Here is a 27570-nt window from a genome sequence, read left to right as displayed (position 1 = left end):
CAGAGCAAGAGTGTTTTTGTGTTGCATAGTGCTCTTCCTTTATGGATGGTTCACAAATAAGAGAACATGTATGCAAATGAAAGCAATTGATCAGCAAAGAAAAGCATATTGGATGAATATTAAAGGACATAACTGTATTGCAGAATGTTGTACTTTTGAATCCATTCTTTTTATTATAAATAAGCTTATTTACAATAGTACAAAATAAATAGATTGTGTCTTTCTTGCTTACTCAAGAACAAAAGGAATAATAAAGGGGAAAATGTCTGCTGGTCTCACAGATAAAGTCTATTTTCTACATAATTTGACACACTTTAAACTATGTAAATCTTTTAGAAATATCTACTTGTACTTGGTGGTAGTTATAGCTCTGTCTTTTCACAAGGTAAATACTTCCCATGGCTTCTATATTTAAACACGTGTTGGGTATTTACTTCTGAAAAAATAGCAAACCCTTTCTCCATTGGTTAATAATATATGTATCTCCTTTTTTACAGTAGTATGGCAAAAATATTAATTTGTACATCTATCATAGGTTAGGACATAGCTCTGAAAATCCTATATATTTTTTACATCATATAAAAATTAAAAGTAACATTATATCAATGTACTCATTCATCATATTAAATTGAAGATCTCAGAAACATTTATTAGAATGTTTTCTCTGTATACTAGTAGAAAGCTTTTGTTATAGCCAATTCTTCAACATAAAAATACATTGGAAACATATATCTGGTTGCATTTGTAAAAACAGAATAGCTGGGTAATGCTCTCTGAGCTTCCATTTCCTCAACTTTAATTTGATGTTAACATGAAAGACTTTATTTTATCATTTACTGTATGAAATAAGTGAAGTACAACACAGTGCATGGCCCAGAGCAAGCATTAATAAATGTCACCTACAATACATTATATTTTGTTTCATGTCAACTTTCATTACATTAGTTATATTAAATTCCAAAATGAGTTCTATCTTGGACAAGATACCAAGTCTTGCACAATTCCCTATATCCTATTATATTCACAATGCATCTGATAAGCACTATGTTACTGTCAATAATTATATTTTGAGTGGATTTCACATAAAACAGAATGTGATTAAATCATTGTAGAAAATGAAAAGAAGTTCATATTTTTGTAGAAAAATCTATATAGTGATTTTAGCAATCAGAATATTAGTGTCAGAATTACTGTCTAATTTGAGAAAAATGAAACTCAGTGATATGACAAAATATAGCAAAAGCACCTCTTGAATCCATACTATTTGACTGCAGAAGTGCCCTTAGTTCTATAATGAATATGTCTTACTTATCTTATAAAGCTATTATTCAATGAAAGATGACGTTCAGATATGGTTAAAAAGTACAAAGTACAAACCAATTCATCAATTATAAATAACAGTAAAATGTATTATACGTCTTTCTTGTAGACCGGTTATCCTCTTCCCTTTTCCTTGCTACTCCTCTACTCAACTCTTTTCTAGAGACTTCTTCATTGCAGTGCGTAGAAGAAATGTGTCTGTGCATATGTGTATGTGCTTTTGTGTGCAGTCATATGTGTGTGCATATGTGTACTTGTGTATGTGAAGATAATTATTAATAGTAAAATACACAATGACTTTAGATTATTGATGGGAGATGGCCTAGTTCAAATAGTTTGCTTGGTTTTCTTTTTCTTTTTTTGTCTGTTTGTTTTTTGTTTTTCGAGACAGTGTTTCTCTGTATATCCCTGGCTGTCCTAGAATCACTTTGTAGACCAGGCTGGCCTCAAACTCAGAAATCTGCCTGCCTCTGCATCCCAAGTGGTGGGAGTAAAGGTGTGCACCACCATTACCCGGCTGTTTGCTTGGTTTTCAAATTCTTTGTAATTCCATATCTGCTTTACTAACCATTTAACTAAAATTATTTGCCTCAAGAAATATTGGCATTCAACTGATGCTGAAAAAATTATAATCATTTTTTTTAAATTGCCACTTCACATTCTGCAAAACTCCCCATGGTCATTCAGTACACTGAATATATCTCCAAACTAGAGTAATTATAAATATAACCATCTTAAAGATGGAAACAGTCTTTTATAAAAATAAACTTAAACCCCAAACTTCTATGTCTAGAGATACTTTTGAATACTTTCACATGTTGTCTTCTTTTGCTTTCCTGACACTGCTGTCTTTCTTTATGGTTCTGTTGAGTCTAACATCTAACAATGTAAGGGGAAGGATGCCACACAATGAATCTCTTATCAATGATACTGTATGGACTTCCCTGGGGAGTTTTTCCTAATACCATAAGGGCAGCAATTTCAAAGGAAACTGTATTTTGTTTTCATTGATATTGTTTCAACTACAAATTAACTCATCCTAAAGCACAATGTTTTGACCACTTAAAAGATGAAAGATGCTAAAATGGATCCAGCACGACTGTGCATAGACAGTGAAACTAGTATGCTTTTGCTCTATTTCCAGATTTGGGGGCAGAAAAATCTCTGAAGACAGAGGCATCTCCCAAGTCCCCACTGACTTGAGGCCAGATTAGGGGATATAGTAGTGCAGTGTGAGGAAGGATCTAAATTCTCCTTAACAGCCATTCCTGGGGAGTGGCAAGCACAGAGATACAAGTGAGTAGGAGGAACCTGGAAGGGAAGGGTTAAGCTACTGGATCCCTTAGCTTTGGGGTATCATTCACATTCTTCATCTTTTTCTTAGCTGTAGAGGTCTCATACTGTATTCTAGGATGGCCTCAAATTCTTGCCTCAAATCTTCCTGCTTTTAGTATCCAGAGTCTTGAAATTATTGCATTCAACTTTATTTTTCCTCATGTTATCATCTTGTAAACTACTAACTTTGAGCCATATCATCTTAATGAATTATTTATGGATTCTTTGAAGCATACATCTATTGAGATGTGTGCATGCAGGATTCTAAGTTATATGTGTTAAGTAAGCAGACTTAAAGCTTTATTTCAGAATAAAAGATCTAGAACTGTTAGAGATATAGAATAGGCACTGGCTGATATTTCTTAGTTTTCTTTTTTCTTTTTATACTGTCTATCACTTATACCCGTTAGCCTGGTCTCAGGTTTAGAAGGCTACACAGCTGCCTTTGTAAGTAATGCTTTGTTAGAATCACTGAGCTTGGAGAGGAGATAAGGAGAGGTGAAATGACAGTGTCTCTTATATTACCAAGTGTCTCTGGGAGGAGTGTGAAAGGATTTGGAAATGAGTACAAGAACAGGTAGCTGGTAGAACTCTGGTTCATTTGAGGGATTTTCTTTACAATATGAGGGTGGTTTCTAAGCTAAATAAGGAAATCAATGTTATCAGATTACAATATATTTCTAGGGTGTTATAAAATATTTTCACACTGTTTATTCTGTTAAACTCTCTGTGAGTAGGTGCCTGTGATATTAATGGACATCAATTTATGTTCTAAATTAAAAGAATCATATCAGAATCTATTTAGATGATGTGTTTGGAGCCTTACTATTTCTAAAGTAAAAATGGTAATTTTTTTTTACACAGAATCAAATGTCAGGTATAAACAGCATATGGTAGTAGAATTCAAAGAGCATTTTTTTTTTTGCAGCTCCTGATATTATTCTACCTTGCCTCTTATTGATTTCCAAAGGCATAATTATTCTAATGAATTGTAGATGTTGAGTTATTAACATGCCTTATAGTATGTAAAAGTCACTGTAGGAAAATGACTTATGACAGACCAGGAAACATTGAACACAACTCCTCAAACATATAAAAGTTAATTTTAAATTCCGTGCACTCTATTCGACCTTCACCTTGTACTTGGCACTGGCAGAAAAGCTGGTCCTCCACCGAACAGTGTAAAGTCGCACATCGGATGTTTTCTGGTTCTTCGGGACAGAGTTGTCTGCCCAGCTGACCCTCACAGCCTCATGGGTAAGAGCCACAGCCTGTACACCTACTGGTGGGAGCATGGGGGTGGAGACATCTGGGCCCGAGGTGGGGAAATCATCAAGCAAAGGATAATAATCAACGGGGTCAGTGGGATCTGGGTTAAAAACCCATCAAATGAAACAAACAAATAAATGTGTAAACAAAGAATTAAAATAAATATCAGTGGCAACACATCACAATGAGTTAAATGCGTGGCAATAACGATGGAAGGGAACATGAGAAGAACAGAAAAAATGCAATTAATTATATCATAAAATATAATAACAGCATCACTATGTCATAAATTAATTATATTTTCTTATTCTTATATCTAATTAGAGTATATACCTTAAGACTCCAACTTGTTGGGATATGACAAATTGATTTTTCCAAGGTATTATGTAGTAATTTAACATGTTCATGATTTGTCAATGATTTTAAAAAACAGCAAAAATGATATTTATGGTTATTATTTTCCTGAAATGGAAATAAATGTTATTGGATACCTTAATTTTCTCCTTTATCCCTGATTTTATTAGTTTTTTTTGTAATGCTTTTACTATTGTCTGTATTATATCTGTATAGATTTTGTTCATTCAACACACAAATTATAATGAAAGTTGCTCAAACTATGTCAGTCTTTCTATCAATGCACATATCCAGTGTGAACAGATTCACATGGTTACATGGATCATTTTATATCTGATATACTATAATTTGGTGTGAGATGGCAACTGGCAAGCAGGTTTTCTTAGTCTGTATTCTTAAATTGTGGATGGGCTCATTCACCTGTATTCTCACACATGGGTTAGTATCATCTTTAGTCCTGTCAGGCCTTCCTATATTACATTCCTGATTTTAAAACTGCAAGTTCAGTGGAAAGAATGCACACCATTGGATAGGAAGACAAATTAACTACTTTCAGAATGATGAGATTTCCACAGAGGGATGCACATGTTCTGACCAATAACATGATTGGAATCTGAAGAATGTAGTGTGATCTTACAAAGTTCTCCAAAATCCCTTACACTTCTGCTATGCTATGACAAGCAAAATCAGAAACATACTTTGTGGCAATGGCAGTCATTCCATTTTGAGACATTCAAATTCATAGATAGCAGATTTAAAAAACTGACCGTTATATAGCACAGTAAAGAATCACAGTGACAAAAATTTAAGATTGACAGTGCAAAGCTAAGCCTGGACATTTGATGTCATTTAAAGGAATGGGATCAAATAAACCATAGAAGAATGTCCACAGCATCTTATACGATTTACTTTTTTCATTTATTTATTTTTTAAGTAGCAAAGTTCAAAGCTGGGTGGTTGTTGGCTACTCTGTTAATTAATTCCTCTGTTCTGAATTTCAAATTCACATTCCCCATGTATTTCCCATAAATTATTAAGCATGTTAATGACCTGTGGTTTGGAGAAAATATTTAAAAAACAGGAAAAAAAAACAAAAAAAACAAAAAAGAAGGAAAATAGAGGCAGAAGGAACTGGAGAGGGAAATGGAGGAAGGGAAGGGAAAGAGGAAGGAGCGAGGAGGGGGAGGGGAAGGGAAGGGAGAGGCAGAGAGGAGGGGGAGGGGAAGGGGAGGGAGAGGGAGAGAGGAGAGGGAGGGGAAGGGAAGGGTGTGAGGTTGGGGATTAAAATTTAATGACAGAGCCCAGGATTTTGTTTTTCTTTTGATGTCTCTTTTCATTAAGAGCTCCTTTAAAGCCAAATGGATTTATGAAATGATGAAGAAAGAACAGAAGACACTGTAGCTTCTACAAAGATTTGAATCATCCATCTGGTTTGTGAAGCAGGAAAAGATGTGTTTGCCAAGCTGAAATAAGTACAGGCTTCCACGTTCTATGCTTGCCTGGCTTTTTAAGAAGAGTTTTGTTAATAGAGGAAGAATAGTTCAATGTCTGACTTACTTTTAACTTATCTACATCATGAGTACTACCAACATTACTACTTTGCTGCACTTCGTTTGTGTTTCTTCTATGCATTATTTATAATGCTATGAAATCATCCGATTCTATGTTAGGAAGTTTAATAGTCCATTTATCTATTTATGATTTTAGAAAACACAACTATCCATGGCTATTGTTTATTGAGTATTTTAGAATCAATTACAAACTGACTCTGTTGTATTCAAAGCAATATTGTCTGTTGTGAATTATCTGTGGACCTAATGTGACTCATGAAATTTTGCCAATGGCCAAGTTTTATTTCCTTTCTTAGGGAATGCAACTTACTTTCATTATTTTTCCTGTGAATCCCTCTAGAACTAAGCCATATAATATAGTTTCCATATGTTCTGTGGATTATACCAACTTAAATTAAATAAGTAATTATTTAAGCATTTATTCTTTTTTTTTATGGAAGACAATGCCAAAACTTCCCATGGCCCTAGTAGCTCAGTTCCCACTGTAAGGGAAAGACCAGATATACTGCATCTACAATGGAACAGAGCATTCCAGGAGACAGCAAGAAACACTGTTTATATATGCTACACATACTACACATACTACAAGTGTTCTTTTCTATTCTGATTAAAATTTTTGGGTAATTGCTACTAAACTGTTCTTTAACATTTCTTTCTCTGTTAAGATGCCTTATACGCTGATGAATTTCAGAGGTATGTGAAGAAATACATGTGTATGTGAGCATATATGTATGTGTATTAAGGTAAGCTTCCTTCTGTAAAGCCTACACATGTATATATATTAAGGTAAGCTTTCTTCTGTACAGTCTACCTTCAATTTATCTAAGCTCTGCTCCCCTTTACTATTGTTATGTTCTTTTGGAGAACTGACTTTCATCCCTATAACCAATACCCCCCCCCCGTTGGTGTGAATATATATTAGCATGAGAAGTCAGTTCCTAATGTATTTTGGTAGCCTCCTGAAATTTTAGTCATTATACTTCTTTGAAATTGACTTTAAAATCAATAATAGCTTTCACCTGGATTACAGTTTATTTAAACCTTGCTAAAATAGTTAAGAAGACATTAATTCAAAAAATCTATTTCATTAACCTCTGGTTATTCTCTGGTCTGCACCTTTCCCTTCTCCAGGTGGCAAACAACTTGTTCTTACAACAACAGAAAAACAGCTTGATGAAAGAAGAGAGTCTTCCTGTGTGGGGCCAAGGTGAAGGTTTTAGTAGCTTGAACTGATATTCCTAGTCTGAGAAAAGGCTACAGAGTTTGCCAAAGGCTACTGGCACAGCATTTAGAACGCTACAGGGCCAGGTGCTCACGTTAGTCTAATGCTTTCATTGTCTTTGATATATTTCGTATATTCTTTTTGCTGGATTTTTCCAAGACTTCTCATGGGAATACTTTGCGACAACTCAAAGATAAAGAATGGTTTTTACATGACAATATGTCACATTTATAAATATGAGATTCTTTTAGAGCCCTGGCCTTTGATTCCTTTGATTTGCTCTTTGTTCTCCATGTAGTGTAGAAGCATAAAACCAATTCTACTTCCAGGTAAAGGTTTACTCTTTAGTGTGAAATGGCTGCGTCAAACATCCTTTTACAGCCCATTACTGTCTCTTCTTCAATAAGAAATTTCCTGACATAATTTTCAACTTTGGTATCACTTCATTTCTCAGCTCCATTAGAATCTGAATTATAATATGAAAATAAAACCTGTGTTATGGATCACTGGTGTTTGAGAAAACACTGTGGCATGCCATATGCTAAGAATTAAAAACTGACAGCAAATGCCACAGGGAAAGATGTTAATACCACAGATGCTTCCTTCTGCACATCTTACCTTCCGTTTATCTGAACTCTGCCCCCTTCACTACAGTCATGTTTTATTGAAAAATGTACCCAGCAGTCCCTATTTGTGGTATTTAATTTTGTTATCAATAAAGGAAAATCTTTGAAAGACTGTCTTTGGTGGAATTTCATGTCAGGTGATAATAGCTCAATGTCATCTTGACAATAAGAAACTGCTTAGTTTCCTTATCAGGACCAGGAAGGAGGGGATATGCATAAGGCCAACCAGAGAAATCCCAGCTGGAGACAGGGTACAGACAGGTTCCAGACAGTCTTAAACTTTTGAACACTCTGTGAGAAAGGTGTAGTGAAAAAAAATTCTCAGGCTACTCTGTAAATGGCACCTGAGAGCTTGAAAAGCAAGTATAAATTTATATAAATCTAGGCAGAAGATAGTAGCCATTTATGCATCCTTATCTGGAATTCATACTCCAGTAATCATTTGCTTTTTTGTGTTTGGTATCAAATTTGGAGCCTGACCTCTTAAACACTTCATTCTAATTAAAGTGAAAATGTATGGCCAATCAGATGAAGCATAAAGGATGTGGGTTTGTAGAAAGAGTAGGCACAAAATATTAATTGAAGGGACAAACTTTTTTTTTTTGGTCCAGGTTTTAGACAAGGGTTTGGTAACAATATTGTTAGGAGCAAAATGATGATGTGATTTTTCTGGGTGTCCACAAATGTGATACATATTCCATTTTTTAATAAGCCCAGTACTATTGAAAACCAGTCATTGTTCATGACTTAGGTCTCACCATCTTAACAGTGTCTCCTGGTCTTCTAACATTTTGGTATTGTTTGCTGCCAAACAAGTTAAACTCCTGTAGCTATTCTTGAGGCAATTAGTCTTTGAATCAGCCAGTCTCTTTTGCATTCACCTGTCAGGTTACCTATGGCCCAATTCACAATTCTTCTTTGTTATTGAGCTTAATACAATCAACTTCAAGATGCCAGCTTATCCTTGTCACCTATCTGAAGGATTGCATTGAGAGAAACAAAGGCCCATTGGAAATTTAGAGTCTTAGATCACATATCTTTCCCTCAAATGGCTGTGTCAAATGACAAATTGGTTAGCAGAATGAAGAATCACATCAATGCACCAAACTATGATGCTCCTAAGATGATTGGAAAGGCAAGAGCTGAATTCTATAAGTCCACATACTAATGCATAGAGTAAACACTTCTAATTCATCTGGGAGCCAAATGATTAAAATATATTGTATATATATATATTTGTGATAATTTTATATATTCATTTTTAATATTGTTCTTTTGTATTCTGTTTTATTTTTAAAAATTTTCTTCTTCTCCCCATAATCCAAGTTCTAACTACCTTGTCACAAGACAATTGATGCCGGGTACATACCTGTTATTGAACGGGTAGTGGCACTTTCGTAGAGAGGGACACCTTCTCCAGCATTGTTGAAAGCTTTTAAGGAGATTACATAATGAGAACTTGACTCTAGAGGAAAACAGAAACAAGTTGGGCATGTGAATTATTGTATTGAAATGCTCATGGTGATCATTTCCTGAAAATAAATTTAATATAATCTTTTAAATAAATTGATGTTTGAAAATGAGTGTATTGGATTCTGGGAACAACCAGCTCTAATGGAGACAGGCTTTCGATCTGGTCTTCCTGAATCTTCATTTGAGCATTAAATGCAAAAGAAGGTGGGAAACTAAGAGCATTAGCAGCTCTGCACAGGGTGGGTGATGATGTTTGTCTGCAAACACCAGAATACAACCAGTCTTGTGAGTTCCCAGCAGACAGCCCAAGGCCTCAAGTGTCAGCCATATCAGTGTCAGTTAAACCAAAAGTGAGTATCAGACTGGAAATAAGGACGATCCTAAGAAACTGTCAGGTAGTGAAGAAGGCAGAGCATATTTCATTAAAGAACAAATACAGACACTTGGAACTGACCAGTGAGAGATTCACTCCAAGGACAGGACCAGTTATAGTTAAATTATGTCAACTTGACACAACCTTAAGGCACTGAGAAGAGGGAATTTCAACTGAAGAATTGGCCATGCCAAATTTTCCTGTGATTACGTCTGTGAGAGACTGCCTTTACTGATGATTGATATGGGAGTAACCACACTAAGGAGTAACCAGGCTATGCTGGGAGGCAATAAAACCCAGGCAAGTGAGACTGAGTTGTATGAGAAAGATAGCTGAGCAAGAACCTGAGAAGCAGCTATCAAACAGCATTTGTTCATGGTTTATGCTTCAAACCACTGCTTCAGTTTATATCCTGAATTTCCTCAATTACAGACTGTGACCTGGAAGTATATATGGAAATAAATCTTTCCTCTAGATATATTTGTTCATGGTATTCATCATACCAACAAACAAAAATATAACCGGACTTGAGCAGGAACCAACGTCCCAGGTTCACGGATTCAGAGAGAGGAGTAAATTTGGTAGAAATGAAGGGCAATTCAATGAACAAAATTAACTGGAAAAGTGTAAAACAAAATCAAGAGAAGAAGAAAATATGTGGGAAAAAAAACTATGTGGAAAAAGAAATTCAATATGAAAGTTGTGAGTGCAGAACCCGAAATACACTAAGTGGATTCCTTAAAGAAGAAAATCACACATGAACAAGATAAATACAAAGGGATACATGGCATTTTGTTTATTTAATTGAAGAGTGTGGATAAAAGCGATATATGATTCATTGGGGGAAAATTAGATCATTATCAATTCTTATTATAAAAATAGCTTATGAAACAAAATTATAGTAATTTACTTTTTATTCTAGATAAGAAAATATAACTAAAGGATTGTCTCATTAAAGTTAGTTATCAATATAGTAGATGAGAATAGCCAAACTGTTATTCATTTCTAACCAATACATATCACTTTGTTAACCATAAGAACTAATAGGAATGAGGTTTAGACTTCCAAAATGACCAGAGCCAACTGTGACCAGAAAAGTAGCCTCTGATAACAAAGTCAATGAACTAAGGCTGAGTGATAGGAGAGATTTTATTTTGTAATGGCTTCGTGCTCTGTTACTATAATGATACAAGAATCAATGGATCACTATGGTGGCCTATATGCAAGAAACAACTGAGTGATTTTTCTGCTCTAGGACCTGTTCTAGTTGTCATTCTAAGGGAAGCAAGATATGAATAAAGCAATGAGCAAATATGTGGGTTACAATTCTAAATTCACTGTGTCCTTGAAGGCAAGAGTCTTGGTAGAGATGGAGGGTCACATAGATTTAAAACAGAATAAAGTCTCTTGTACCCTTTTTTTTTTTCTTTTTTCATTTTTTATTGGATATTTTCCGTTTTTACATTTCAAATGTTATCCTCTTTCCTGTTTCCCCTTATTCCCCTGAAATCCCCTCTCCCATCCCCCTCCTCTACTTCTATGATGGTGTTTCCCCATCCACCCACCCACTCCCACCTCCCCACCCTGGCATTTCCCTACATGGGGCATCGAGCCTTCACAGGATCAAGGGCCTCTCCTCCCATTGATGTCCCACAAGGCCATCCTCTGCTACATATGCGGCTGGAGCCATGGGTCCTTTCATGTGTACTCTTTGGTTGATGGTTTAGTCCCTGGGACCTCTGGAGGGTCTGGTTGGTTGATAATACTGTTCTTCCTATGAGGTTGCAAACCCCTTAAGCTCCTGCATTCCTTTCTCTGTCAAACTTGAATTACAAAAAAGGTTCAAATATTTTAAAAAGGTGTTTTTATCTTTGGTCAAGTTCTATCCACTTAAGAAGTTGAGAAGCATTGATTGATAATATGAAGCAACCTAGTGCAGAGGATGCAGTTGTATAAAACAATGTTGCCTACTGCAACTAGTAGGGGTTTTACAGAACTCATGATCTCAAGTTTTAAGATGGAAATGTGACAACTGAGTTTTAATCATCCTGACAAACTAGAAAGGAAGAAGCTAGCCAATGACAATGAAGATCTTCTGTCAAAACATTCAGGAATTATTGTATAGGACATTCCAGTATCTATCTATATCTATCTATCTATCTATCTATCTATCTATCTATCTATCTATCTATCTATATGAGATATGATATGCCAGGGCATGGAGGTGGGATTGGTTGGTTGGTTGGTAGAACACGAACATAGATGTAGGGGGAGGGGGAGGGGAGAGGGGATTTCAGGGGAATAAGGGGAAACAGGAAAGAGGAGAACATTTGAAATGTAAAAAAGGAAAATATCCAATAAAAAAGAAAAAAATGAAAAAATAATATAATAAATATATATATTATAAATACATATATGTGTGTATGTATAATATATATGTATGTTTATGTGTATATTTATATGTATGTGTATATGTATATATATGAATGTACTGATTTAAAGATGTATTTTAAAGAATAAAAGTTCAGTTCTGAAATTGACAGATAATCACATTATTATCTTGAAAACTGATAAGGAAATGAGCTTTAATCATGTTGTTTCATAAATAAACATTGTTTGAGGATGACTAAAAGCATGAGGATATCTTCAAACCTTCCTGGATGTAAAACCAAATAAACAAAATCGAATATTCCCGTTCCACAGTCTTAATGAATTAATCTAGGCATTAAATATTCATCATTTCCCAGATAAAACCAAGAGAAAACCCCATGCACTAAATTTCTTTCACAGAAGTTATTATTTACCTCCAAAGTCTTGACACAGGGCTCTAGCCCCTAGCTGCCAGAGCACAGCAATCAAAGCAGTGAAACATGCTGAAGCCAGTTGAAAGCATACATGTAACTACACAGGTCATGTTTGTACTTCTGTGCCAAAGTATCTATACAACTATAATGAGGCCTTACAACAAATGAATTCATGTTTAATGATGAATTTTGAAAATGTATTGGATCATCATAAAGTTTGAATGTAATTTAAATGCATATGTTAAAGATGATGACATTCAAAATAACAACATCCCCAAAGCTACAATATAGTAAGAAGAGCAAAATAGGGCCATAGCTCATGCAGCATGTTGGCCTCCATGGAATGAATTGCTTCTACTTGAAAAGAAAAAAATGTGTGTGTGTGTGTGTGTGTGTGTGTGTGTGTGTGTGTTTCTGCGTCTGTGTCTGCCTGTGTGTTGTCAAAGTAGTTTACTTTTAAGGAAACAATCAATATAAAATTCAAGTGTTCTTTGAAATTCAAGACTGGTTGTAAAACATTAACCTCTCTTATTATTGTAGTAATTTAATTCTGAACAGGAGAAAAAAGAAATACTACTTAGGCAAGAAAACATGCAATTTGCTTTCTGAATGTCATCTGTGATTTAAAGGCCAAAAGTGTTCATGAAGGATCAGTTCACAGGAGAAGGGTTTTTAGTAGATGTTTAGTCTGACGTAGGGCTTGTGGAACAAGATGGTCTATGGGACTAGAGGGATTTTAGAAAGTAAAAATATTTCAAGGGAAAACATGGGGAATCCTAAAAATACCCTTAGATATGGTAGAAAACCACTTCTTTCCTATGCCAGAGGATACTATTCTACTAAGTCCTTATTTCAGACAAACAATTCATCTATACATTGAAACACAAAGGTTTATATTTGGTATTTACCTGATGCAATATGAAATGGCTTTTTTGGTTAAAATTTAGTTTAGCTCAACCCCATTCACCTCTACCTTCGCATTTATCTTGGTTTTTATCAAGGGCATGAAAATGAGAGCAGGATTTTTATATTTGCATGCACAGGATCTGGAGCTATTTGTTCACCTGAAATTGCTTTTGGATTTGTTTCCTTTTGTCTAATTAGGTTGAGCGATGGAGAGTAAGCCAAACTCAGTTACTGCATGAAAGATCATGTGGTAGAAAGATTCTTAGGAACTGAGAATTAAACAATGATTCAGTTTGAGGATGCCATTAGTCCAAAGAAGGCAGTCAGTTTTGTGGAACTTTCTGGAATCCTAGACCTCTGTGTGAAAACAGCAACCATTTAAATATATGTAGGGTATTTAATTGAACTCCTACTGGTAAAATAGATTCTCATGAACATAGACCTACTACGCTCAGGAGATTGAGTATAACTTTAAGTCCTTTATAAGTAGGTTCTTTCCACAAGTATTGCCATCCTGAGTACTGGAAGAGAATGAATCCATAAGAAATTGTGTCTACTAGAGGGCATTGGGGTCACACAGAGCATGCCAGTTAAAAGGAGTCTTGTGCTTTCTTTGGCTTCTGGCTGGCAGTATAGTCACTTGTTTCTATAAACATCACCGGCATTACCATCTGCCCTCTGAGATCCAGCTTTTGGGCTCTCTAGCCTACATATTATGCTTTTGTTTACTTTTTGGACCTACTGAGGAAACAAAAGGCTTTTTCTTGTATACTAGGCTTGATCCAATGCTAAATGTGCCTGCAGAAGGAAGATAAACTTGTTAATCGTTTATTGGCAAACTTATGGGAAGCAAGAGATATTTTAGTAATATTTTTTGTATGTGGACAGAGGGTTATGATTTGAATGTGTCTTAAGCTGAAGATATTTTTAGGGTATGCTAAGAACCAAGAATGTTCTCCCCTACAATGCACAAGAAATTGTTTTTTATCAGTGCACCGCTAGAGGGCAATGTGGAACTATTTTCCTGCACATGCTCAGAGCTTTGAATGTTTAAAATCAGTAAAATACAAAAGAATTGCTGAGAATCACTGCCACTACGGAAGCATCAAATGAGTTAAACACATTTACTATTATCATAATGAATTCCAAATGAATTAATCATTAATTATGGTCAGACCCCATTGTTCAGGAATATGCTTAATGACAATTATGACAATAAATTTATTTTTTGGTATTTGAAGAAATGTTTCAGATACATAGGCCTGACAAATGTATCAATTGTCTCTGCAAATAAAGTGTGGCAGTTTTCTCATTTGAATTTAATGTGATTTAATCATGCAAGAGGGATTTGGATCTTGGTAGACTTCCCTGGGAATTATTTTCGGTTATGGATATCATGTGGAAGTCCACACATTTCACAGTATCAAACATATTTTCTTTTTAATATTTGATTGGTCATTTGTTATTTTACAAAATTCGATTTGGAATTAAGGAAGCTGAAGAAATACTTAATGACTCTTAGCATGCACAAATAGATGACTCTGCCCATTATCACTTGAGTGTCATGAAAAGGGGGTGTTAAATGCACATTTATTGATCACAGGTTGTAAAGACAAGTAACTGCTTATCGGAAGAAGTCTTGGTGTTATTCCCAAGACACATGGGAGACTCATTATTTTAAAAGCCAGTGTTAAATCTTTTCTGAAGGTTAGAGATGAATGTTGCTTTCTGAGACTCAAAATAAATCAAGAAATCCTTCAGGGATAGACCAAGATGCTGTGTTTGGTAGCAAAAGCCACTGTGGAGAACGTCATCATTGTTAATATTTCGTGGAAACTAAATGTCAATGGCCTGTGCCATATTGACATCCCAGAGTCTTTTATTCATTAGAGATTAGGTACTTTACTCTGTGGCCCCATGTGTGCCAAGTGCTTGTCGGGGCCCAGGATCCATGATCTTCCATCTTTTCCATTCTAGGCAAACACTGCCAACAAGTCGATTAGAGAAAATGAGAATGGTAGCTCTTTCCTAACACAAACACCTGCTTCTCATAAAGGACCAGGGCTACAACCACCAGAGAATGGAAGCCACTGCATCGCTGTGAGATTAAGTTGTCCTGAATACCTTTGACTCCATCAACTATGAACTTTTTAATTAAGTATAATAGGTGGAGAGTAAATATAACTGACAGTATTGCTCTCTAAAAAGGACAAGTAATTCATACTTGAAGAAGATGCAATTCATGTAATACACTCAATTCTAATTCATTACAAAATATCCCTTGTAAATTTAATTACAACCTAATTTAAATCATACTGTAATAAAGTCTTATTTTTCTTCTCACGAAAACTGTACAATTAAAGGTCAGACTATGGCATTGTTTGTTCATTAGCCAGTTTTGTAGATACTAACCATTTCCTTAGTTACACTGGGGATTTATTTGAGAATAAGGCATAGCAGTATGGTATATAGTTTTTAATTGCTTAAGGTCTATTGTCAGTAAGAAAGTCTGGTGAAATGAAGCAAAAAAAAAAATTGGTTTAGTACTCAGTAGATAGCACATAACAAACATTTGTTTGGTCAATAAATGTGAGACCTAGAAAACTTATAAATGTGTCTTATACTCAGATGAGGCTTTGGATGCTCCACTATAATTTAACTGTGGATGCGGAAGTCAGAAACGTGAATATGCAAGAAGGAAAAACAAAGATAGCAGCATGGTGTCTTGGGGTTTACTCTCTTATGAACTGATAAAAACAAGGAAGTATAGTTTAGGATAAGGACATTGGGCTGTATGTTGAATCAGGGGTCATAGCAAGGTAAGATTGATGGTCAGTTTTTGCAACTGATAGCATGCATAGCACCTTTCAGCACTGTGAATGCTAGCCGTGAGGGATGAAGCTTCCAGGTCAGAAAGAGTTTGATTTCACCATGGTCTATTACTCAGGTATGTGGGTCTTCAGCAATTAGGTATTACTATCATGTTCTGGAGAGTAATCAAAAGCATTGGCAATAGTGTGTAATATTTGGGGAGTTGATGGAAACATTCTGGACAGAAACTCCAAAGTAAGGGTGTTGCGGTTAATATTTAATAATCGCCGCTGCACGGGCCGACTATCCAAGTGGCAGCGGCTCTGCTTAGCTCAGGCCGCATGTGCCAAAACTAAACCTGCAAGACTGCGGCTCCAGCCAGCCAGAAACACCGGCCCTGGCACTGACGAGTTGCCAGTGTAGTGGCTAGATCTGTCAATCCGTCCTTCCTGCTAGCATAAAAACTTGAAGACAAAGGCAACAGCTCCCAAATCTGTCTCTTTCAAATTCTTCTTTTCATATAAGTATTAACTAATTTGTAGGAAGACTGACTGAGTTCTTTATTAGCTATTTTCTTAATTTTACAAAGTCTTAAATTTAATCTAGTGTGCAACTGACTACTTAGAAAAAAAAATTAATTGGCTCATGTCCACTATGTTCATGGTGGGTATGGTGTTTTTTTAATACATGTATATAACATATGTAATATTTTATCGGAGTAAATATCTATTCTTACATTATGTATTATAGAAATATCCTTCTGTATGTATGTACATGTGTATATGTGTATATGTGTATGTGTATATGTATATATGTATATATATGACCATTTTATTATTTATTGCAGTCATGCTCCATGCCAGACATCGTTTTTATTTTTTTCTTGAAGTATAACTCAACCAGAGAATAAAGAGGACACTTGATCAATTGGGAAGAAGTACGTCTTAAATGGATAGATAGAAACCTTCTTTATATAGGTCAATGGTATAATGTCTAACACCAAGGCTCAAACTCTTAGCCTTTTGTACTATGTACTCCTTGAGTTCTCTTTGTTGCTGTTGATGTTAAGTCATAGATGGTAAATATAAGCAAATTTCAAACAATGATTTTGGAATTTCGGTACTTTAGAAAGAAACAGTCAAGGAAAAATAAAAATATGTTGAAAATCAGGTATATGTCAGAGGCTACTGTGATTGTACAAGCAAATATCATAAGAGCCCTACTTGAGTGGATACAGTATGACTAAGATGGAAAAATATTGTAACATACTGTATAAGAGCCAAAAGGAAAAACTTCATCTACTAAATATATTCTTTCATATAGACTCATCTCTATTTTCTCTGATGGATAATCCAGTGGTCTTGTATTGCTTTAGAACTAGTCTTGGGACAAATTATTTATTGTCCTACCTTGAGTGATGTGATGTATTTTTTGTGGTAACCTCTACAATTTAAGAAAAAATGTATGCTTTCATGTTTAATATTTCAAGTTGTCAATGAACAAACTTTTATCAGTTGTCTCATGAATGTTTTAAATGAAATAGAGAGAAAGGGTCATGCTTATTTAAGCAATAGAGAACACGGCAATTTATTCTGATCACTCAGGTTAGAGGAGCTACAAGTAGAACGGAAAAGGCATCTGGATTCTCTGGTGCTCCTTTGCAGGACGCCAGTTTTGGGCTTCTCTCATAATTATGCTACCACTTAGGTGGTGGGATGTGATTTGGCAGAACGGCCTGGGAGTCAGGAAGAAATATGAGGAAATGCTCAGATTACACAGAACTGTGCAGAGCTTACATATACCACACTTGATGAAATGCTTTCTCATCAAAACTGTCCATAGGAGAATTAGGTAGACACAGTATAACAAAACACAAAAGTTTTCTTCATTCATATTACTCAAAGAAAGTTTAATTAACGATAAAATAAAGTGAGAATTTTTGGTGACCACCTATGGACTGAATTAATAAAAAAATACAAATATGTTCTATTAATACATTTAATGTAAACAAATCATTATGATGGTTTAAGAAGCCAGTTAGATAGACTCCTTAGCATACAAACAAAACAATAAATGTGAGTTTATAATTGGTACACAAAGAAGCTGTGTGCATTTTTATAGCATCTCATGCTTTCTTCTTCCCTTCGCACTTCTATTTTTGTCTTATTGTCATGTCTCATTCTTTTTGTTTCTTCCTCACCCATTCTTTTAGGATTCTGGGAAACTCTAACAGGAAGTAGACAAACATAGGGAACTGGAGGCATGAAAAGAGAGATATATAGTGATAAAATCCTACCACAGAATAGCCTGAAGGACTGATAGATTTTAGCCTACTAACAGGAGTCTAATTTAGGTCACTTGCTGTGACAGAAGCTGACTTCTGAAAAGTTTTATTGCACTTATCTTTGTTGTGGACCCTAAAAAGCTCATTGTCAGTCCTCATTCCAGAAATCAGGAAAACATACAGCTCACCTACGGCTCAGCAGTGCATGGATTCAGAGCCAGGTTGCCCTTTTGTGGAGATCTTATGTCTCTTCTAGCCTCTGTGGGCATCAACCACACACATGATGCCCAGATATATATTAAGGCAAAATATTCATAAATATATTATAAAATAATTTAAAACACTATTTCAAGATAATAAGAGTCACACATTAAAAAAATGTCCAGGTGATTTTCTATTCAATTGTGAAAACTGAAAGCTTTTTTGTGATATTATTAGAAGGCTACAGTGCTATTCCTAACAAAAGAAGGAAAAAATGTTTAAAATTAGAATTACAAAAAAAATCATTGAAATTACCCCTTTGGTAAATTACATGACCCTGTATACATAAAATAAGAAAGTTTGCAAAAAAAGCAAGAAATATCTAGTGGAGTTAGTAAATAATGTTAACATAATAGAAACACAATTAACATAGAAAAATTTTATTACATTTTAGACAGAAAAAATTAAATAAATTGAAAACAAACGCACACACAGACATACACATATATATACATATATACATATATACATATATATACATATATACATATATATACATATATATATATACAATTCCACTTATAATGACATCAAAACCATTAAAACTTAATGAAATAACTAAGGGATAAATAATTTATACAAAGAAAAATGCAATGGACAGGGGAAGGAAATGGAATAAAATGTAGATAAATAGAAATGTTTCTCATTTTATTAATTGGTCAATGCAATATTCTTATGATGTCAATACCATCAAACGGATCAATAGTTTCAATGTGATCATCCCTATCAAAATTCCCATGATACCTATCGCTAAGATAGAAAGATTGCTGTGAAATTCAAGTGTGACTTCAAAACAATCTTTGTACCATAGAAGTGGGATGAAGACATGTTGGAAGAGTCATGGGTTCTAGTTGGTAACGTTCATATAATATTATAAGAACCACAGTAGTGTGGTGCCTCTTATGTATACAGATCAATAGGCTGTACACAGCCGAGGAGTAAACACATACGTTTTGGGGGCAGGTGATTCCTATCAAAAGTATTATGGCAAATCATTGAGTAAAAGGATAGCCTCAAAAAAGGGTAGCAGGACAATTGGGTGCAAGAGACAAAGCTGGGTTCCTAGGTTACATAATATTATAACAGTTAACTCAGTTTGAACCAGATCTTAATTGTAATACCCAAATAGAGGAAAGTATAAGACAAAAGCCACATGATATTGCCCAGCAACGGTATTCTGGGCATGATGTCAACTACACAGTCAACAGAGGAAACTGTGGGCAAACAGGATGAAAATAATTTTAATTGTTGATCAGGAGAAACTATCAAGAGATATAAAACAAAACAATAAAACACTATTGAGGAAAGCTTTAAAATTTTATATCTGATAAATGAATAATACCCAGACATTCAACAACAAAAGAGAAGAATTATTCAAAGATATAAAAGTGGTTGAGTATTTTTCACCAAGACATAAAAATGTGAATGAATAGTATATAATAAAGTACTTAAAATTACTAATATCTGAGGATCTTCAAACTCTAACTCTAAGAAAACTGATATGGTGAACATTTTTATGGTTTATATTTGAAAAGATAGTAAGTGTTCAAAAACAGCAGCAAAATTGGATTCCACCTTTGGTGGCAATGTGAACCACAATATTTGCAATGGAAAACAGAATATTGCTACTAAATTTTTAAAAAAGATTTTCTTTATGTGATAGAACAACTCCATTTATGACTGTAGAGCCCACAGAGCCGAACAGAGTTTCAAATATGTATGTCCGTCCATGGTTTTACAGCAGTATTTACAGTAACTGAAGCTTGGAGAACTCAGCTCAACATTAAAAAGTAAGAAAATACTGACATACGGTGCCATGCAGGGGAATTTTAAAGGTTCCATGCCGCTAAAGATAAACATGAAATGCAAAATTATATGTTTTAACTTAAATGATATTTCATATTGGAAGTTAAATATTTCATCATAGAGACATAGAGAATGGATAAAAATTGAAAAGAGAAGGAATGAGGGGGATAGAGAATAGGTCTGTGGAAGTATGGACACAGTATGGAAAAATATAACTGTAAGAATAAGCATTAATTATACATTTAAAATAACTACAGGAGATGGATTAAGGGACTTACACTAAGTCAATGATGTTCCAGGAGATGGAAATGATATTTATCCTAATTCAATTATTACATATTGAGTATACATGTTAGGATACTGTGCCCACAAATATATGTTTTGTTTGTCCTTGAAAAAAATAGTTACTAAAATAAATAGGAGATGAACCTTGGGACTTTAAGGAAATGGCAAGTATGTAAAGTAGTGTGGTGGATTCTAGGGTGAGTGAAGGATGAGAACTGGATCAGAGTAAGGCGCTGGTCAGGAGCAATGATAGTATTCACTAGTTATCGTGCTCATCCTACAAAACAGAAAGAGATGTGAGGTTGGTGCCAAGGCAGTTAGACAATATGAGGGATGTAACTAAAATATCAACTAAACACTTAATAATATGCATTATTTTGGGTACAACAATACTGGGGAGTATATAGGATCAATCCAAATGTTGTTTCTAAGCTTTGTGAAATAGCCAAACTACTTGTATGCTCCCAATACAGAAGAATAAGCAAAGTGTTGGGAAAGGCTTGAACAAAAATACAGTTCTTCAAGAGAATGCTTTAATTGTTTGGTTATTGTTCAATAATTTTATTTTACTGGGTATTATTTGAAATAGGTTAGTAATAAACAGGACAAAGTTTTGTTTTGTTTTTCCTTTTTAAGTCTATACAGTTAATATTATATTGTGATTATGGGATAATTTGGCTCAAAATAAAAATAAGAAACTAGAGACGTAGAATTAAAGAGATATATTTGAATAATAAAATAGTAATTTCCAAGGTGCACCAAAACGTATTTTTCATTGATGACTCTTATAGCATGTATCCATTCTAGGATTCAAGAAAACAAATAGAGAGTGACCTGGGCTTATCACAAATTTTGTGTGTGTGTGTGTGTGTGTGTGTGTGTGTGTATGTGTGTGCATGCTAAGCCACAAATTGTCATAATAAGGGAAAAATATTCCTAAACAGCAGCAATGGACAAGAACTGACAGCTTATCTTTGTGTAGCTCAGATATCATTGTGTGATATTGATGTTAACCATAGCTCCTATTAGTGAGTGAGGCCCCTAATCATCTCCATGGTGGCAAGAGATAGGACTCAAGTGTCTAGCTGTTCATAGGTTTTATATGGGGGTAAAGGGAGGACTAAAGACTAAAGTGTTGTGTCAGCATTTAGTAACCCATAACCCAGAGGACTGTGACCTCTTTTTTCACTGGTTGGCTGTTCCTTGCAAAAATCCAGGTGGGCAGGTTTATTTGCATTACTGGTTGAAAGGGGAACTCAGAAAAGTCCTTCCAGAGAGTTTCCTAAAGGGTATTACCAGGATGTTCCAAGACAATGGCAACTATTGATACTTAGTATTTTCAGCTGAGGACCTTTATTCACTTGGAAGCGTCTGCCTGCCTGCCTTCCTTCCTTCCTTCCTTCCTTCCTTCCTTCCTTCCTTCCTTCCTTCCTTCCTTCCTCCCTCCCTCCCTCCCTCCCTCCCTCCCTCCCTCCCTCTCTCTCTCTCTCTTTCTTTCTTTCTTTCTGTCTTTCTTTCTTATAAACCTTCCTAGCACCTACCACAGTCATTGGTATATAGATGAAACTTAAAAGCTATTTACTCACTTAAGGGAATAATGCTGGATAGAGGAAACTAAGAGTTAAAAAAAAACGCTCAGAAAAATAAAACACCTTTACCAACAGCCTATTGCTGAGAGTCAGGATAAAAGTACATCTCTGTAGTTTTCTCTAAGTGATCCTTCCTCAAGAAAGCTTCCATGATGAAGCAAGCCATCTGCCTCAGAGAACTCCCTGCTCAGTAAACTGGAATATAAAATCTGTAATGACTAGAGCCTTGTCAGCAAAGCATTTGTTGTATTTCTTTTGTGGGATGTGAAAAATACTCATGTCGGTCTCATAAATTTCCTGAGCAATCACCCACTGTTCGCTCAGCCTTTTAGATGTCAGGGAAGCCTGTGGTTGACTGATTCTCAAATGAATAATTCTAACAAGAAGGTTCATTTCTAACATGCTGTGCTCTTGCTTATGATTAGAAATAGTAAGGTTAACACTTGATTAATGGCTGTTTTAGCAGGGCTCAGGACTAGAACACTCACACATCACTGGTCTCATCCTTTACCCATCAGCCATGGCAGTTTCTCAACTGATTCTATCCTAAACCATTAAACCTAGCAATGGACTAATGGACCGTCATACATTTATTTTTTATTGCTCACACAGGAAAATAAAAGGATTTTCATTTTGGTTTGTTTATTTTTTATTTATCTTTGAAAAGAAAATTCAGAGTTTGCTAAGCAGAGTATTTTTTTTAAAAAAAAAAAACATGGTGTCACAATGGACATCCATACAATGTGGTTTTTGGCTTTCCATATATTTTATTAGAGAAAGTGTGTGTACAAGTGTGCATATAAGGAGGACAAGTTTAAAAGATCAAAAATAATGCTTAACTTACATAATTTTTAAGTTAGAAAATTGTGTCTCTAGGAAAAGAAGTTGAGAAATCTGGAGAAAGTGAGATGTTATGACATTACTGACATGTGTATCCAATGAAGATTAAGAAAATAAGGAAAATATTAAAATATTTCACATATATCACCATCACCATTAATTTTAACTATGTAGAAAGAGTTCAATTATAACCATTCTTTTTGTTTACATTTCGACTTTCTTCTTATTGAGAAAATTCATGCATATTACCTGTTTAAACATTACAGCAGAATAAAGTCAGCATTTTCTAGACAATTTTGAACTTCTGTTTTCCCAGAAACAAATAAACTAACAAACAAAACAAAAACCATGGTTGATTTCTCTATAATTATGAAGAAGAATTAATAAGATATGCCAACTGATTACAAATGATGTAATCTCCTTAAGTTTTTCAAGCATCTTTAGTCTGTGATGTCTTAATAGGTGAAATCATGTGCCACACAAGTCTGACCGGTATTTCCAGCCTTTGCACAAAGGTCATGTTTGTAATCTCATATGTTTCTATAAGGAGATGCTGGCTGAGGCAGGATAGCCTCTGAATCCTCTTGTGTCAACTACCCTGGTGTGCACAGAAGAGACGGGACCCTGCCTCAAAATAGAAAAGGAAGAAATGACACTGGAAAGCTATTCTCTGGCCTCCTTGCATAGGTCATGCCAAGCAGGTGAAGATGGACTTCTGAAAGCTGTTCTATGTCTTCCATGTGTAGCTCATGCTACATACATGCATGAACACACTCATGGAAACAAGCACACACTCATACAATATGCATAGTTTTCAAGTTTTTATCATTATATTTAATTTGTCAGCATGTATGTGAAGAACAAGGAGTTATTACATGTTGTCTATTTGCTTTAGCTAGAACTTCAAGTACTAAATTGAATAGTTAGGGAGAGAGTGGTCAGCCTTGTCTGGTCAATGATTTTAGTGAGATTGTTTCAAGTTTGTCTCTATTTAGTTTGATGTTGGCTATTAGTTTGCTGTATATTGCTTTTATTATGCTTACATATGAGCCTATTATCTCCATAATCAAAATAATTGAAGAAATTAGCACTTAGATAATGAAGTATTCCTAAGTATGAAATATTGTATTAGAAATAGAAACAATGTAGAAAGAGGTAGGGTCAATTATATAATGAAAATTGTTATGTTTCTATTCTAAATCTGCAAATTCTCCTTTCCATACTATAATTCTGCTTTATACTATTAGAGTATTTATTAATTTCAGCTAAGACAGGACTAATTGGTATGCAAACCTTGTCAATAACATTACCATGTGGATAAATCCTCTTTCCTCTTCAGGGTAAAATCCTTGGCTTTCTACACTTCTACAAAATTTTGTTTACTTTGCTCTAATTGAGCTTTATTCTCAGGACAACAGTCTCTGTATGGCAACCACTGTGTTTCATTCAAGTGGTTTTTTTTTTTTTCCTTTTCATTTCTTGTGAGAAACCAAAAACCTTCCAACAATAAAATAAGGCCAGTGTAAAATTTGTATTCATTTCCTGGCATGAGTCTTCTGGGATTTAACTGAAAAGATGAAGTTGACCAACTGGAACAGAGTTCTTATAGATGGCTGAGGTAACAACTCTTTTGAATCTCTTAATGGCTGGTTCCCACCATCTTATCACCTAGACTCCACCATGTCTTGACATTCTCAGGCTGTCCTACCATGGGATTGTGCCTTTTTTGGAAACCTGTCAATTTTATAACTATGTTCATGTTGCCTTAGGAAGTGGGAGATACTTGACACAGAGTTTCTTTTTAAAATTTAGGACACTGAGTGGGAAAATAATATAGTATTGAAAGTTACAATTATACTATGGAAACGACAGATTGTTCTCTTGAAGTTTAGAGGGTCAAAGGTGTATAATCAGAGCACTAGCTGAGCCACAGGCTCCGGGGCAGAACTCCTCACTCTGTCTGGGTTCTGCTGGGTTCACTGTTCTTGGTCACTACATCACACAAGTATCCCATTGGTCTTCAACTTGTTTTTTTTCTGCTGGCTTGCCATTTGGTGCCTCCACTTGGTGTTCACCTCACTTGTTCTGCTGTTGCCTTGCCACTGTGTGTCTTTAGGATGGATGCTATCATGCAGTTTATAACTCCCTGGGCAATCTAGTGTGATTGTGCTAAACATTCTTAACACGAATCCATTAGTGAAGGCTGTTTTTCAGAAAGAGGTCACATTTCCAGGGTTTAAAAGTTCAGAGATGTATCTTCACTAAGATCTTTCTTCTACGGAAATTTACATTGGACATTAAACATTTGGGGTTGTAGGTTTAAGCCAGTGGAAGAAAACTTTCCTATAACACACAAGAGCCAACACCACAAAAATATATTACTGGTTTTAAAACTATCACTTCCTTACTACTTATTAAGAAGTTGATTCATACCAAAGGATATTTAAGCAGTTCAATCTTTTCCAACCTAAGATGATAACTTGCAAGTATCAGTCTACATCATCAGTGCACAACATTAATGTCTCCAAAAGAAAGAAGTAGCATATTAATTAATAAAATTTTGGATGTCTGATTTATAGTTGATTTTACTTCCTGATCTTATACGTAAATGTGCAATGGTGCAGTAAACACAAAATCAGCTATCTCGAAATGAATCAAGTGATTGTTATTGTCAAGGGAACTATCTAAAATCCCTGGCCTATGAATATGGTTTCAGGGATTATTTTGGTTGAAGTAATTGAAATGGGAAGTCTTGTTCACTGTGTATGGTACCATAAATCCCTTGGTTGGGATATTAGTCTCTATCAAAGGAAGGTGAGGAGAAGCATGCGTTCATTGCCCTCTGCTTTTGGATGTAATCAAGATGTAGTCACATTCTATGGCTTTTATTGTCTTGATTTCTCTGAGAAGATGAACTGAACCTATGGACTAAATGTCCCTAAATCCTTCTACCTTTAGTTACTTTTGTCATAGTATTTTATCACACCTATGAGAAAACAAAGTAAGGCAAGTTGTAATCTGTTGTTTCTGAACTAGATGGTTCAGAACTAGTTTATTCCAACAAGGTAGTCAAACATGTGGTATCCCTATTAGATGTATAAAATTCTAAGAAACATACTGTATTTCTACATATTGTTAACATTTTAGATAAACAATGACCTCAAATATTTTATAATCTTATGAAATGTAAGAGTGATTTATAAGACTATTCTATATAATTGAAGAATATCTTGGAAAATATAACTTGTATGTTCCAAGATTTATAGTGATAGAACTACTTAGAATAATAGGTTCTATTACATTATTGTCTTTTTCAGCCTTATAACTTTTCTGTATATTGTGTTTTATATTTTTACATTTGTACAGTAAAATATTGATAAATCAAGCAGACTAATAAAGCATTTATACTTTGGAAATGCAAGGTTTCTAGATAAATAATCCAAAAGAATGTACTATCACCTTTACTTGAATGTTTAAAAATTCTTAACTACACAAAATTCACTTCCATAAATTATGTTTCCATATACAACACCATTCAAATAATTAAACATATGGGCATGGCTTGTCTTAAGAGAATGGCAGGATTCATACCATCCGGGAGACAGGGATAAAGAAAATTGTGTATTGAAGGAAACAAATGGGGCAAATCTGGCATCAGAACAGCATGCATTTGATTAGAACTCTCCAAAATAAATGAGGTCAGAAATTTAAAATGTGTGTTTTTAAAGTAACACAAGTCTTTTTTTGAGAAGTTCAAAAATTATATCAAGTAATTTAAATAAACTGAATACACTGTAGGGCACAATTCTTCACAGTGGTAACTGGTTAATTAAATAATCATATGATAGTTTTCACATCCATGATTCAGACTTTGGAACAGACACCATGAAGAAGAGAAATTGCAAATGAAGGCAATGATTCATTGTATTAGTTAGGTTTTTTGTTTGACTGTTTTTGTCAATTTGTAGAAATCTCAGGTTGTCTGGGAAAACATAGAGAGAAAACATTCATCACATTGGCCTGTAAATAAACCTGGGGTAATTTTCTTGATTAATAATTGATCTAGAAGGGCCCAAACCACTGTAGTCACTGCTGTCAATGGGTTGTATAAAAAAATTATATTGAGTAAGACATACGGAATAAGCCAGTAAGCAGTACCTCCACCCACTTGTCTCTGCTTTACTTCCTGTCTCAAGGTTTCTACCTTGTGTTCCGTCCTTTGGTTGCCTTCAGTGGCCTGTGATCAGGGCATGTAAGCCAAACAAAATGTTTAAACACAGAGGCTTTGTGTTATGGTCTTTATCATGTCAACAGAAAGCAAAGTAATGCAATCACAGTGCTATAAAAACAATAATGATATCCTAGCAATAAATTGCTCAATAAACTCCGTTGAACCAATATAGGTTATTGATGTTGCCTTTGGTTGCCTCCTGAAAGTTAG

At 34.9% G+C, this 27570-nt stretch overlaps 1 protein-coding gene across 1 annotated transcript in view; it reads right to left on the bottom strand.

Annotated features, from left to right (window-relative positions):
* Dcc (DCC netrin 1 receptor) overlaps positions 1-27570 on the bottom strand; it is a 189181-nt gene that overhangs the window by 113864 nt on the left and 47747 nt on the right. The window contains exons 5-6 of the mRNA XM_028774187.1: positions 9067-9162; positions 3792-4024 (exon numbers count right to left, since the gene is read on the bottom strand). Of these exons, the coding sequence (XP_028630020.1) occupies positions 3792-4024; positions 9067-9162 (329 nt within the window). The remainder of the gene's footprint in view (positions 1-3791; positions 4025-9066; positions 9163-27570) is intronic.

Source organism: Grammomys surdaster, unplaced genomic scaffold, assembly GCF_004785775.1.
Source record: "Grammomys surdaster isolate TR1022 unplaced genomic scaffold, NIH_TR_1.0 239, whole genome shotgun sequence".
Taxonomy (NCBI): domain Eukaryota; kingdom Metazoa; phylum Chordata; class Mammalia; order Rodentia; family Muridae; genus Grammomys; species Grammomys surdaster.
The sequence above is the reverse complement of the archived record's forward strand: the minus strand, read 5'-3'. Positions and strand labels throughout refer to the sequence as shown.